General features: G+C 40.1%; 1 protein-coding gene across 2 annotated transcripts in view; it reads left to right on the forward strand.

Annotated features, from left to right (window-relative positions):
- Positions 1-15,888, forward strand: part of INTS9 (integrator complex subunit 9) — a 93,333-nt gene that overhangs the window by 30,628 nt on the left and 46,817 nt on the right. For both annotated transcript variants that reach the window (XM_006153203.3, XM_027773720.1), the window contains exons 2-4: positions 6,731-6,858; positions 9,014-9,074; positions 13,728-13,790. In XM_006153203.3, the coding sequence (XP_006153265.1) occupies positions 6,731-6,858; positions 9,014-9,074; positions 13,728-13,790 (252 nt within the window). The remainder of the gene's footprint in view (positions 1-6,730; positions 6,859-9,013; positions 9,075-13,727; positions 13,791-15,888) is intronic.

Here is a 15,888-nt window from a genome sequence, read left to right on the forward strand (position 1 = left end):
CTCAAATTAGGAACTGGAAATATGAGGTTTTTATAGTTTATAAGATTAATTTCATTTTTAAATATGTGTATATAGTTCTTATTTCTATTAATACAGCATATACATACATATATATAATTCTACTTTTTTATATATAATTCCAGCAGATAGTGTAATGGTTACATTGCTGGACTCGCATGGTTGACCATGGTTCGAGTCCCCTACTCACTGCTTAAAACTCACACCAGAGGACCAGCAGATGGCATAATGGTTACATCACTGGACTCCCATATAGTTGAATGAACTTCGAGTCCTGAACTTGAAACTCATACCGGGTACATGTGCATGCATGTCCAAAATCCCAAGAGGAAAATGGAGGAGAAGGGATTACAGCATGGCCATCCCCTCTGGGGGGTGATTTCTTGCTTTCTGTCTGTCTGTCTCTCCAGCGAGCACACGTGCTCTATAGCAAAAATTTCTCTTTAAAAAAAAAAAGAAGAAGAAGAAGCACATGGGACAAGGGCCAGCAGGTGGTTTTGTGGCTAAAGTGCTGGACTCCCACATAGCTGATCGCAGTTTGGGTCCTAGACCTGGCAGCTTGCTGTGTCACTTTCTCTCCCTCTCTCTGTCTTTCTCTGGTGAGCACACATGCCCTATAGCAAATTAAATAATAATAATAGATAAAATTAAGTAATTCTTTAAAAACCAAAGAGCACATAGGGCAGTGATTCACTTAAGGAAAAATGGACAGAGCTTTGTGATTTAAAAATAAATATAGGATGAGATTTTTGAAAGGTTATTACATAATTCTAAGAAACGTTTCACTAGTAGGCTATAACAATCTTCATCCTTGTGTACCCAGTAGACTCGACTCTAAATAACTGAAACAAGATTTGAGTCAATTGCAAAGAAAATTTGAGAAGTTCTCATATCTCAGGACTCAGGGATATATGAGACTTTAAATAAGAGGAACTTAATCTACGCTAAGCAACAATTAGGATATATATTTTCTAGTTTTTAAGCACACTAGACCATTTATAAAAATTGACTATTTACAGTGTACAGGGCCACAAAGCAAACTTCAACAAATAACCAAAACTTAATGTATAGATCCTATTCTCTCACCACAATAAAATTATAAATCAATAACCCAAAGGTAACTATTACCATTTGTATATTTGGAAGCTAAACAAAACACACATATAAACCTCTAAGAAGTTTGTGGTTCAGCTCAGACAAGAAATCAGTGAAAAATATGTAATATTTAGGAATGGATAAAATATATCTAACCTTGTGAGGTGCCTCCAGAATATCACTTATAGGGGATTTGTAACCCAAGTGTATATTTTAATCAGCTATATATTCTGCTACAGAAGTTAGTGCATCCAACTGCAGAGATTAGAAAAGCATAACAAATAAACCTTAAAGAAAATAGAATGATAAAACCAAGAAGAGAGATTAAATAAAATTGAAAAGTAAAAATAATATATTTATCTTAATGATAATTCAATTTTTTTTTTTTTTTTTTTTTGGTGAGGTTTTTGCTATAGGGCATGTGTGCTCACTAGAAAGACAGAGAGACAGATAGCAAGAAATCATCCCCCCGGGGGGATGGCCACGCAGCAATCCATTCTCCTCCATTCTTCTCTTGGGATCTTGGGTATGCATGCACATGCGCCTGGCATGAGTTTAAGCCACTCACTAGGTCTGGAATTTGAACCATGGTCGAGTAACTGGGAGTCCAGCAACATAGCCATTATGCCAACTGCTGGTCCTGATAATTGAATTTTTAATTTAAAAACTTTTTTTAGGTTTTGGGTGCATGTGCCTACTATAGACAGAGAGAGGGAAAGTGAGAAATCATTCCCAAGAGGGATGGGTATACACACACATCTCTAGGAATGTTTTTTCCAAGCCACCAGGTCTGAGACTTGAACTGCAGAGTCAACTGTGTAGGATCCAGCGCCTTAATCACCAGACCTCCTGCAGGCCCGGTAAATGAATGATTTGTAACTAAAGGAATAAAACATTTTAAGCTATAAAGACTTATAAAATAATTAGACTAAGAAACAGTGCATTGTTCCTGGCTCAGACAAATGTGACTATTATTTAGTAAAGATGACAGCATTTTTTGAATTAACATACAGGTTCAATATAATCATGCTTGGGGCAAGTTTTTTTGTTTGTTTGTTTCTTGTTTTTTTTTTTTTTTTTTTCTTATTGAAGTCTAGCCAGTTTAGCTTATTTGGAAACCACAGGGTCAGCTGTGTAGCCCAGCAGTTAAGTGACATGCAAAGGACACCAGAACCTACATCACTGACTACAGTTGGAATACCAGCCCCTGTAGCTTGAAAAACACTCTGGACACGTGTGCACACATGACCAAAATCCTAATGGGATGAGGGAAAGGGATTGCAGTGTGACCATGCCCCATTAGGGGGCGTTTCCTCTCTTTCTGTTTCTGTCTGGCACCTATCTCCCTGGTAAGTGAAGATTCCCTGTAGTGAAACAAATAAAAAAGAGATCATGTAAACCTTACAGTATTGGAGGTAATAATGAAAAAGCAGTACAGAAAGACCAATGGACAAAATAGAGGCTTTAGAAATAAACTGTGTGTTATAAACCAAGAATAATTTAACAAAAGTGAGAAGAATTTACTTTAATGAACTGTGCTAGGACATATAGAAAATAGACCCCTGTTTTTGTCTCATTGTGGATAAAAGATATAAGACATTTAAGAAAACAGTATTTTCTGGGAAAAACAACATAGTAGTTATTCTGCAAAAATGTGTCCATGTGTAAGAGGAAAACAATAACAAAATGGGCAAAATGTGGGTGGTTATTAAACCTGAGTAGTAAATATGTGGGAGCTCATTATACTAATTGCCTATTCTATATGTGTTTGAAAATGTCCATAACAGAAACTGTTTTAAAAATGAAAGGTAACGGGACCAGCAGTTAGCGTAATGGCTATGTCGCTGGACTCCCATGTAGTCGACCGTGGTTCGCGTCCTGGACCCAGTGGCTTAAAACTCACGCTGGGCGTGTATGCGTGCATGCCCAAGATCCCAAGAGGAGAACGGAGGAGAAGGGTTTGCGGCGTGGCCATCCCCTCTGGGGGGTGATTTCTCGCTTTCTGTCTCTATGTCTCTCTCTGTCTGTCTGGCAAGCGCATGCGCCCTATAGAGAAAACCTCTCAAAAAAAAAAAAAAGAAAGGTAACAGGATAGGAAGATATGCAATAAGTATAACTAATAAACGCTCATCCAAAAAATTATAAAGAATACTTGTATATGTTTAAGCATACCTGACTTTCAAAACCAAATCCCACTCATTCGGTTAAAAAAAAAAAAAAAGATCAGTAAGCACACAGGAAATACAGACAATAAATTGTCACACAGAAAATCCAGCAGCTTTTGTTTTTTAGTTCTTTTCATTTCTTTTATGAGAGCAAGAGATAGGCACAGGGTCTCCATGCCATGATCCACCCCCCTGCCTCAGCCAGCCAGAATCACTGGCTCATGTACATCAGGGAGCTCACATGTTTAGGAAGACGTCAGGGTGCAAACCTGAGCCCTGCCTGTGAGGCTTCAGCATCATTGAGTGTTGTGTTACCACTATACCACTGCAGCTGACCAAACCTGTAGCTTTTGAATTAAGTAGAAATGAAATTCACAGGAAAAGCATTGCTATATGCTTATTAAGCTAGAGGGAAATTAAATTTGCAAGACCTTCTGTTAGCTAGATTATCTCTATCTGTGCTCACTGTGGATTTAGCTTCCTAGAGACCAAACTAGTAAACAATGGGCAATATTTGTAAAATTGTTCATTGACTTTACCTTGTTCTAGGGAATGCACAAATGCCTAAGGCATTACTCAGTGCCCCTATAGGATATAAATTACTCCCCCCAGCTTAAATGAACTGTTCAGTCCCCTAGTGATTCTATAACTATAGCAATTAAAAATGAGCATATTCTATGTGCCAGGTGATGTATCATTCATTTAGTCCTTGTGATAACTCTGTGGGGATAGGTTCTGTTACTACATCTCCCAGAAGGGGAAACGGAGTCTTTGCAAAGTTAAGTAACTTTCCCAGACCCGCACACACTAACAAGTGCAACCAGGATTAGGGCCCAGCAGTTTTACTCTAAACTCCCAGCTTTATCTGCTATAATTTAACTTGTCTCTCAAAACTAAAGCCATTTATCATATAGTGGACTTTCCTTGGTTAGGGCCATTTAATTACCTCTAGATCGCTATTACGAAAGTTATAGCTGCATGTTTTGGCACGGATTCTAGATGGTTTTAACTATGCTGCTGGTGGGGATGAGCAGTGAAACAGGCCTGATATATTACCAATGACACTGTAAATAGGTATAGCCTTTTTTGGAAACTCTTTTGGCAGCAGATATACAGAGCTATAAAATGTTCATATTTTTGACCCAGTTAATGCCACTTCTGGGAATCCCGTAAAGAAACAGTCCAGTATGGAAAAAGCCTTAAGCACTGAAGTGATCACTACAGCCACATTCGTAATGGAACAACTGGAAGCCACCCTAAATGTGCGACAAGAAGGGAATGACTAAATAAATGATGGTATATTTACTTAAGCAGCCAATAAAAAGGAAGTGTGATGCAGCATATACAGAGAAATTTGGTCGTCGTGAGTTTGAAAGGCTGCCCACAGATCAGTATGGGCACCAAGTTACAGCTTTTCACAAATATGACAGAAAAACAGTATATAAATTAATCGAACTGAAAGAAAGGGTTGTAGGAACAGCAGTATGGGATTGGTCAGAAGCATGGGTGAAACGACCTTGTGACCGGCATGTGAAGTGGGGGGAGAGTCCTGTGCTGCTGTGCCCCATAGGGTCTGACACCATCTCCGGGGGATGGTGTCAGAATTTAGTTGAATTGGAGGATGCCCCAGTGGTGTCTTCTGCTGAGGGGTATATGGGAAACCACTCCCTACCCAGCTTTCTGAGATCACAGAAGTGCATTGGCTTGTGAGAGTATAGGAGAAGCTGAATTTGTTATTCCTGTATTCATAGGTAGTAACAAATGTAAAGACTTTCATCTAACTTCTTTTGCTGAAATCTTTTTTGTTGTCGTTAGAGGCATAGAGATAGGTAGCACCCCCAATAAGGTCTTGACACTGCCGTTTACCTTGGCCAGCCCCAGATCATGGGTAAGCCCATGCCTAATGTACTCAGGGAGGTCTCTGTACTTGAACTGGGAACCTTCCTATGTGAAATTGCCTCAGAGGCATCATATTTTGCCACTACATCACCATCTGGTCCCTGCTGAGATCTTTTTTTTTTTGGAGAGGTTTTTGCTATAGGGCACGTGCGCTCTCCAGAAAGAGAGAGATAGAAAGCGAGAAATCACCCCCTAGGTGGGATGGCCACGCTGCAATCCCTTCTCCTCCATTCTCCTCTGAGGATCTTGGGCACGCATGCACACATGCCTGGCGTGAGTGAGTTTAAGCCACTGGGTCTGGGACTCGAACCGCAGTTGGCTACATGGGAGTTTAGCGACATAGCCATTACACTAACTGCTGGTCCCCTGCTGAGATCTTAGCAGCAGCTTTAGCATGCTGATTCTTTTGTCCATTGGTATACCTTAACCATAATTTAGAGTTAAGGATGAAACTAGAAAAGATGTCATTTCAGTGTGACTTGTGCCCCTTTGACTTCTGAGCTCTGCTACCACAAGCAAAAGGATCTTGGTAATTTGGGAATATATCTCCCATACTCCTCCTTAGTGTCTACCTGTCAGGGAAGTCACTTGTCCTTTTGAGTTATTTCTAAGTTTTCTTTTAGGTGTTTCCCCTCCCTCTCAGGGCACATGAGAGAGAGACAGAGAGAAAGAAAGTGAGAATTTTAGGTGTCCCCCCCCCCCCAGGGGACATGAGAGAGAGACAAGAGAGAAAGAAAGTGAGAGATCACTACCCCCAGGGGACGGACATGCCACAGTCTCTTCTCCACCATTTCCTTTCAGGATTTTGGGCATGCATGCACACACGCCCAGCGTTATTTTCAAGCCGCTAGGTCCAGGACTTCAATTGTGATAGGAATCTAGCACTTGAATCACCTTGCGACCTGCTGGGCCCCTATTTCTTTTTTTTTTTAAGACAGGGTCTCACTGCCGTGATCCTTCTTCACCAGGGATTACTGGTGTGTGTCTTCTTGCCCAGCCCTTAGGTTGGACCTGAACTTGGGGTTCCCATGTGATCCCAGGCTCCAGAGCACAGTGTCTTAGCAGTATGCACCATGAGTCATTCCTTGAGTCATTCCTCCTGACCAGGCCAATCCATAACCTTTCTAACCATTTCCTTTCAGTAAATTTATTTATTGCAAGAGAAGAAAACAAAATCTAGATTATAGTTTAAGGATCCAGCTTAGAATTTTATTGACTCCCACACCATCAGACAGTACTTATGTGCAGAAGGGCTAGTGGGAATTGGAAATGTCATGTTAGATAGAGGAGATAACCACAGCCTTGAAACTTTCTATTCTGAATGACTGTATCCCCTCCATAACTGTGTTTGCCTGAGTATGATCCAAGACTTCTGAGTATTTTGAGTTGCTAGGGGCAGTAGAGCCTAGTCAATAAAAAAAGAAGCCATGTAAATTTGCTGAATTTAAATACTGTTCTTGCAAGAGAAGATTATCAGTTTTACCTAATTCATTTTGCTTCTTAGGTTTTTTCTATAGTTCATTATTGATAAAAGCAATTTAATTTTTTTTCAGTACTGCCTGTCAGGGCACCCAACCTTACCATGCAATGTGCTCAAATTCAAATCAACCACCATTATGTTGGACTGTGGATTGGACATGACTTCCACCCTCAATTTCCTTCCCTTGCCACTTGTTCAAAGGTACGTGCTGATTCATGCTCAGACACATTGAGCTTTGGTTTGCCGGAAAATGAAAAATCTGAAGATTACCAGTACCTTGTGTGTTGTCATAACTTTGCTTTGTTCCGTTAAAAATGTTCTTTATCAAAATAATGTCCTTTAGCTGTGTTGTTGGAAAGCATTCTATTGGTTTATTGATTGACTTCTTTATTGTAACGTCTGCTGTAAACGGTAAAATGTTCCTGCAACTGCTCAGTGGGGTCACATATATTTCATCTTTCACATTAATTCATATAAGAGCAGATAAATGGTCAACTGATGAGCCCAGGATGAATTTGGTGATCTCTTAAGCTGCCTTTGCAGAGACTTGACATCATAGAGTATGACATTTCTTTTCAATTTTCTTATCGATGTATTATTTTATACTAGTCAATTTTGGATATCATAAAATCATACATATAGCTTTAAGCCCATATCTTTTAAATCAGATCAGCTGCCTCAGGGCTGCTATCAGGACTGTTCATACTTAACTAAGACCTGTCCTAAGAAATTGGTTTTCTAGGGATGACCCAGTGGCCTGGTGGTTAAGAGAGCCATATTCAACATGGCCGACTGCATAGTTTGAATATGAGCCCTGGCAACTTAGAAAACATGCTAGGTGCATGTATATGCATGCCTCAAATCCCAACAAATGGAGAAATGGAAGAAAAGGGATTGCAATGTGATCACAACCTACCGGGGGGAATGCTCTCTCTCGTTCCCTGTCTGTCTCTCTCTGGCAACTACACGTGCTTTCTGGCATTTTTTTTTTAATATTATTCCCCAAATTTTCATTTATTTTCTGAAATTAGATACATATTTTATTCATGTTTTTAACCTTTCTGAGAAGATTGACAAATATTCACATATTTATGGTTTTGACTTTAGTACCTATTACCTAATTACACAGTCAGAATCTGATCAAATTATCTTGAGGAAAGGTGAGAGAGTATATACATATCTGGTTTGTGATATAGAGGCCTTTCAGTCTGTACCCTTCCTTTGCCCTCAGTTTTTACTTCACAGACTGTAATTTTGCAGTGAAATGCTAAAATCCTTTTGCCATTCAACTCGTACTCCTGAGGTGTGCTTTTTTTTTTTTTTCTTAATTATTCACTTCTGTGAGAGAGATGCAGAAAGGGGGCACACCCTCAACAGGGTCTTCACACCACAGTTCACCTCCAGTCTCACCCGGCCTACATCTTAGGCACGTGTGCGTGCCCAGTGTACTCAAGCGTTTCCTGGGACCTGAACTTGGGCCCCTCAGATGTGGGTTCAGTTGTATTACCACTGTGCCAATGGCTGGCCTTGATGTGCTTTATCTTCATATAGCCTCTCGGTCACTAAGTTTTTCATTTTACTAACGTTTTTGTTTTCTGTCCTCAATTGTTGGCAGTTCTAGCTTCCAGTGTTATTCTTCCAGTCACTTAGGAGTACTCAGTTAAATCCTGAGATTACTAGAAGTAAAATTATTTTCAAATTTAGACTTTATACATGATATTAACCTCACCTTCTAGAAACTATTCACTTTGATCCAGTGTCATTTTTTGGCAGTTGGGAAAACTAGTTTACATTTTCCAGAACTGGCAACTCAAGCCACAGGTGACAAATGGCTGACCCACGTGTGAACAGTGAGTCCAGAGTATGGATTGGAGTAGAATTCAGGTCTTTACATTCACGGATTTCTGACTGGCGGGTAGTGAGCTTCCCAGTAGGCAAACGTTCTCATCAGAGCACCTAACGGCTCTAGGTGTGCTTTCTCACCGACAGTATAATATCAGCTCCCTCTGCCCCTCTGCCCGCCCTCAGGATTCCTCTGAGCACAAGGTAGAGTGGGGTAGTGACTGGACAAGTCTAAAATACTCTAGTGTCTCATCTTTGTTTTTCCGGTATCAGTCTACGTAGTGTTCGTTTAATTGTCCCAGTTTTGTGCTAAACTATGTAAGTTTGATATTCCATGCTATGTCATTCTCAAGCTTGAAACAACATGTTGCTTCTCATCTTTCTGATTGGTATTTGGGGTAAGCATTGCTGCCAGTAATTTCAAACTGTTTTTAACTTATGGAGACAGTACAGGCACCATGAAATCACTGAGGATTATAATCTATTTAGGATAATTTAATCTTCTGTTTTGCAGTCCCAGACTGTCTAATCTTCCTGGCTGGTCCCTGAAGGATGGAAATGCTTTCTTGGATAAGGTAATATCTGAAACAGCTGAAGCATATCTACCCCAGGAGAAAGCCATCTTGTCACACCAGAGTCATCTAGTAAAGTGACTAATAGGCTTTTTTGTTTTTGTTTTTTAGATTTTTGCCATAGGGCATGCATGCTTATCAGAGAGAGGAAAAGTGAGAAATCACCCTCTAGGGGAAGATGGCCGCACCATAAGCCCTTTTCCATTTTCTCAGGATTTGGGGCATGTGTACAACACCCAGCATGATTTTCAAGGTACCGGATCCAGGACTCACACTATGGTCGGCCATGTGGGAGTCCTGCACATGCCACCTGCTGACCCTGGGCTTTTTTATTTTTATTTTTCCCACACACACATAGTCTCCTTGAAAAACACCGAGATCCATGCTGGGGTCTTCGCTGACGATAATTATTGTTTTTAAGCACCTTTTAAGGAAGCACAGTGTTCAGATTTAGATTCAGTTTGCTCATGTATAGAAATCTTAAGTATTCTGCCACAAATATTTTTTTTATTACCACAGAAATAAAACTATTATAGAATTGCAGTAAGGGTTTCAAAGGTGATATTTATTAAAGAATTTAGTCCAGTTCATTTTCAGGTTCTACTGCCTATCATTAAAAGAAATAAAAAATAATTTTCAAAAACTAACTTTAAAATTCTCAAGTATATGAGTTTTAAAATGTTTCCAGCAGAGATCAGATCAGGTAGGACTTTGAAAAGATTTGTATCGGAGCCGGCAGGTGGCATGGTGGTTGTGATGCTGGACTCCCATGTGGCCAACCATGGTTCAGGCCTTGGACCTCGTGGCTTGCTTTCCCACTTTCCCTTTCTCTCTCCCTTTGTCTCTCCCTGGTCAAATTAAAACAAAAATAAATAATAATAACAAAGTTAAATAAATTGAAAAAAAAAAAAGAAAAAGTTTGGATCTTTTGGTAATGAGAAACCACAGGAGGTCATAGGACAGTGTCATGACCCAGTTGGATCATTCTGATTGTGGTGTGGAAACTATTCTGAGGAACAAGTGTTTAACTTCCCAGCTGTGTATCGGGGAATTTGCTCTTAGATACATTTGAGTAGAGGGCCGTCCAGACTAACCTGTGACCCTATTCCAGCCGTTCCTGATAGTCTAGAACAGTCAATCTTATAGTTTGTGAAAAAGATAAACAATTTCTGGACCCAGATGGTAGTTTAGCAATAGTAAAGTGCTCTGTGAAGCCAACCAGGTCACATCTGGAGATCTTCCTAAACGCTCCAGGCACACACATACCCATGACTCAGGGCAATCTGTAGATGAGGGTAAATCATGTCATAAAGACCCTGTTGGGAGTGCCTGTCTGTCTCCTTGTCTCTGTTTCACTCATAGAAGAAAGAAATAAAATAAATTAAAACACACACACACGTTCGGGACCAGCTGGTGGTTGAGACACTAGACTCCCACATAGCCGACTGCAGTTTGAGACCTGGACCTGGCAGCATGCTTTCTTGCTTTCTCTTTCTCTTTCTCTGGTGAGTGCATATGCCGTATAGCAAAATTGAAAAATAATAATAAGTATATAAGGTTAAACAATTCTTTGAAAACACACATGCACACATACATACACACATTCTAGGGCTGGCAGGTAGTGTGATGTTAAAACATTAAATTCTCACATGGTCCACCACGGTTTGAGTCCCAGACCGGGCAATCTGCTTTCTTACTTTCTCTCTCTTTCTCTTTTCTCTCTCTCTCGCTGGTAAGTGCATATGGCCTATAGCAAATTTTAAATAATAATAAATAACATTAAATAAACATTTCTTTAAAATGAAGTTCTAGAAATCTAGGATTTGGAGACCTATTATGACTTTACTTACTAACTAAACATAAGGTTAATGACATAAATTATTTTTCTCAAGGCTATTAAATTTTCAACAGTAAGTTATCATCTTAGTAATTCCTCAGATCTTTATTTAGATAATTAACTTGTGAGAGACAAAAAGCTATAAAAAAAATGTTAAAATTTTAATCTATTCAAGGTTCATACTAAAACACACACACACACACACACACACACACACACAGTAAAGGAAGATTAAAAACTCATCCTGGCCACCTTAGTCCTCTAAATCATTCTTGCTCTCCCGAGTTTTACAATTGAAAAACATAATGAGTTTAAAATTTCTTAAAATGACTCATCTGAATAAGGCATTTTCTTCTCGTAATAGATGGCTAAATAAAGAGGTGCTCGTTTTACAGAATTGATTCCTATAACTGCACCCCAACCTCAAGCGCAAGCCTAATGCTTAATTTGAAACCAGATTCCCTTCATAGCTGACTGTAAAATTATGTGACATTCAGGAACCTGTATACTTGATTTCAGCCCGAGTCTCCTGCTGGCTATAAATCATTGTTCCCTGAGAAAGGCTCGGGAGCATCCCATTACCAGTGCATTGTGAGCGAAATGACTTGCATGTATATGTGGGAGTATTTCATTAGAAGGGAGCGGTGAATAAAATACTGTGACATTGTAAGTGTTTGGAATGGCAAATGTGCTTCTGCAGGCCAGGAAGGATGAGAGTCTCAGGAGAGACTTTATCATATGACATGCCCCAATATGTAGCATTAGAGGGAGGAAGATTACACAGCCAATTTAAGACCAGGCAAAGCTTTGAAATTTCCCATGATTTGTCTTTAATCACTTTTAACCTCATCCTAAGGGAGTTGGGAATCTTCTCCCATTAAACATAATTGCTCATTTGTTTTTAGCTGGCAGGTACATTGTAATTAAGAACAGTTTTTAGTCTCTTTTTGGCTCAGCCTATCACTAGTTAAATGACACTCAGAAGGAAAGGAAACAGAGTGTACAGTGGAAGGCAAAGAGAAAGAAATCTCGCAAGGTTCTAATATGAGTCTTGTAAAAAGGATGACTACATGTAGTTAATGCTCTATTTCAGTAGAAAGACAGAATAAAACCATTGGGATTCTGATACACAAGTATGGATACTTGGATATATGAATATATAGAAATACATGTTCATCAACTAATGGAAACATGAAAGAACAAAATAATAACAACTATATCTTTTTTGAAGGAACAAGGGAAACTGTTCACTAAATTCTACCACTTACTGGTTTCATTGTAAAATGATAGATAGCTTTAACTTTGAAGATTAAAAAATCCACCCTAAACTTTAGTCGAAAGTGTCAATGAGGGAAGAAAACAACTCTAGTAACCTTCTGGGGTCATGGTAGCTGACTCTTCTAGTAGCCCACTCCTTTCTTCCCAGCCCTTCTACTTCAGTGTACTCTGTCATTCCAGCCGCCAGTGTCCATATGACTTTGCCCAAGAGCTTTTGCTAACGCTACAGAGAATACACACGGTGTATAAATATTCCAGACCGTTTGCTCCTCAGTACGCTGAGGTGTATGTTTTATACCATTTCTCAGTTTCCCCCATGGGAATAAGTTTCCAGTTGCCCAAATTGGTGTGTGACTCAATAACAAATCAGCCAGCTGGTGGTAAATTATCAGCCACCTTCCTTTCCATTTATCACTTCTTTATTCTTAGTTTTTCGGGGGTTTTTGTTTGTTTTGTAACACCTCCCATAATAAACTGCTTGCTCTCAAATCCTTTTCTCAGGGTTGGTCTGTGAGGAAATCAAAATAGGCTTATTAAATAGCATAGGTCATAGGCAGGGTAGGGAGTTGTACCATATTTTGATTCTTTATACGATCTGTTTTTTCTTTTGAGTAAGTACATTTAGTTTATAATTCCAAATAAATGATATGTTCTGTAAGGACAAGCATTACATGTACAGTGGATTTTCTGCACCATCAAGGTTAAAACTGTCAAGCCAGCAGGTGGTGTGATGGTTAAGGTGCTAAACTCCCACGTTGCCAACCATGGTTTGAGTCCCAGACCTTGTGGCTTGCTTTCTTACTGTCTCTCTGGTGAGCATATGTGCCCTGTAATGAATTAAAAAAATAATAATAGAGCTAGATAAAATTAAATAAATTTTTAAAAAGGTTAAAGCTATGTGTCACTTTACAGTAAAAGCAGCAAATGATAGACTTTAGTGGACAGTCTGCTTTGCTCTTAATCTCTACCACTTTCTCCTGATCCTCCCTCCTTATTAAACCCTTCCCTCCCCCAACTTTTAGGTGGAGAATGAGACTGTACATAATTTTATAGTCTAGGGCAATAACCCGTAACCCAGTTGCATAACAATCACTAGAGGTGGTTGTTATAAATATAGATTGCGTGGTCTCATTCCCAGTTTCTCCTCCCTCAGGTCTTAGCTAGGGCCCAGTGAGCTTTCATTTTATTGATGTCCCCCAGATAATTCCAGTGTTGTACTGTGGTCTACCTCACTGTTATTTGGAAACCCTTGGAACATGGGTTATGGAAGCAGCCTGTGTGCCTGCATGGAATCCTTGAAGTGGGATCAAGAAATAAGCACTTGAGTCCCAAGTCTACTACCAAGCAGCACTCTTACCCTCTATAAGACAGTTGGCCTACGTGAGCCTACAAAGGGAACAGTTGGCTTCAGACACGTGGCAGCTTCTCTCCAGCTCCAGCAGTCTGACTGTTCGTGACAAGTTGGTTTGGAGGTTGTATTTCTGTGCTACTGTGTCTACTGGATATCTCTTCTTAATGTTTTTCCTTTATCATTTTTTTAGGAGCTGAAGGAGTGCTCAGGTCATGTATTTGTGGATTCTGTACCTGAGTTCTGTCTACCAGAGGTAAGATGAAAGTTAATCTTACTGTAGAAACAATCTCTCAAAATGAAATCAGGAAATAGTTTTAAGGGGCTTAGCCTCCTGTTTTCAAATTGAAATGAATCTATTATTCTAGGCACATTGTTGTATAGCTAAAATATGATAATTTAGGAGCTTTTTATGTTGTCCCTAAATCATGCAAGTCACCCTCTTTCCTATTTTTAGCTCTTTCTGTAACCCCGCTAATACTTGACAAGAGTACTTTTGAGCAAGGTAAGGAGGTAACTCAAGCCTTTCAGTTTTGTAATTGCAATGCCTCTGTGCCTAGATTAGCCACATTTTTCCTAGTCTTGCTTAGAGTGGACAATGGTATTGTTTAGGTCAGTAAGCTACAGAAATTCTTGCTGACTTGAAGTATTATATTGAATATTGCTTGAACTTCATGGATTCTGAACTGAGTTATGATTATCCATCACATAATATCTCAGCGAGACTTTAGAGTTTGGGGCCAGTTTCTTCTTTTCATTCCTTAGAAAGGAAACTAAGATCAGCTTTCATTCATTTTAAAGGCAACTAATGTCAGTGGGCAGACCTAATCCCCACTGTGGTCTACATGGGGTTCTCAATAGACAGCCGGTGGCTGCTCCAGGGTTCCAGAGGACATCAGTGAGAAGCCTGCCTCTTCTTTTCATTTGCCCAGTGGACTACAGTGCCTGTAGAAAATACTTCCATGTGTGGAAGTTTCCCTCAGTTTTGTCTTCTCTTCCTCCTTCTCTTTCTGTTTCTACGCTGTGTCTGATACCTGTAAGTAAACTTCTCTCTCTCTTGAAGTATATGTATGTGCCTTTTGGGAGTATGAGAGCAAGAGAAAGGAAGAAAAACAAAGAAGGGCATGGTAATTGAAAGCGGCAAATAAGGGAGAGGGTTTGAGATATAATAGTAAGACTAAAGGGTAAGGTAGAGAGTTGTCAAGAGGCCTGAGCGTTTTCCCTCTCTGGTATGAACAGCTTTTTGTCACTCAGGAATCGGTGGGGCAGTTCCCCATCTGTTGGAAGACTCCTAATCCCAGGCGCTCCATTTATTTTCAGTTTACCGCAGATGGCACTGACTGCAGCGACCTTCGTGTAGCCAGCAGTGTACAATTTATGGATTGGTGTTCTGATGACTTTCTGACTTGCCCCAAAGACTAAGTCAGCTTCTCAATGAGATTGATGGCGGCACAGCAGTAAAACGGCACTGTGGGGCTGACCCACATAGGGCAGTCGTGAGTTCACATCTCGAGACCTAGAGTGTGCAGGGCACATATGTGCCCACGATTCAGGGCTGGCTGAGGCTGGGGATGGATCGCAGATGGATCGCAGCATCCAGACCCTGTTGGGTGCTGTCTTTCTTTCTCCCTCATGGAGAGAAAGAGGAAAAAAATTCACACACACACACACACACACACACACCCACACACACACACATAGGAGACAAATTTTTGCTATAGGGCGCATGTGCTTGCCAGAAAGACAGAAAGAAAACGAGAAATCACCCCCCAGAGGCAATGGCCACATCGCAATCCCTTCTCCTCCACTCTCCTTCTTGGGATCCTGGGCACGCATGCACACGCACCTGGTGTGAGTTTAAGCTACCGGGTCCTGGACTCGAACCACAGTTGACTACATGGGAGTCCAGTGATATAGCTGTTACACCAACTGCTAGTCCCAATAAATATATATATTTTTAAATTAGACAGTTGCAGGATCAGCAGGTAACATGCTGGTTAAAGTGCTGGATTCCCATATGGCTGATCACGGTTCAAGTTCCAGACTTGGTGACTTGAACAACACGCCAGGTACCTGTGTGATCATGTCCAGAATCCTGAGAGGAGAATGGAGAGAAAGGGATTGCAGCATGGTCTTCCCCACTGAGGAGTAATTTTTCACTTTCCCTCTCTCTCTGGCAAACATGCATGTTCTGTGGCAAAAATAAATAAATAAATAAATAAGACTACTGCTGTTTCACCTTTTTTTGGGTTTTTGGTATTTTTTTTTTTTCTTTGCCATGCTAAAGGGTTGCTATCTTTAGGGTCTAGAGCCATTTGAGGTTTTTCGAGCAAGATTTCTTTTTTTTTTTTTTT

Source organism: Tupaia chinensis, unplaced genomic scaffold, assembly GCF_000334495.1.
Source record: "Tupaia chinensis unplaced genomic scaffold, TupChi_1.0 Scaffold000366_1, whole genome shotgun sequence".
NCBI lineage: Eukaryota > Metazoa > Chordata > Mammalia > Scandentia > Tupaiidae > Tupaia > Tupaia belangeri.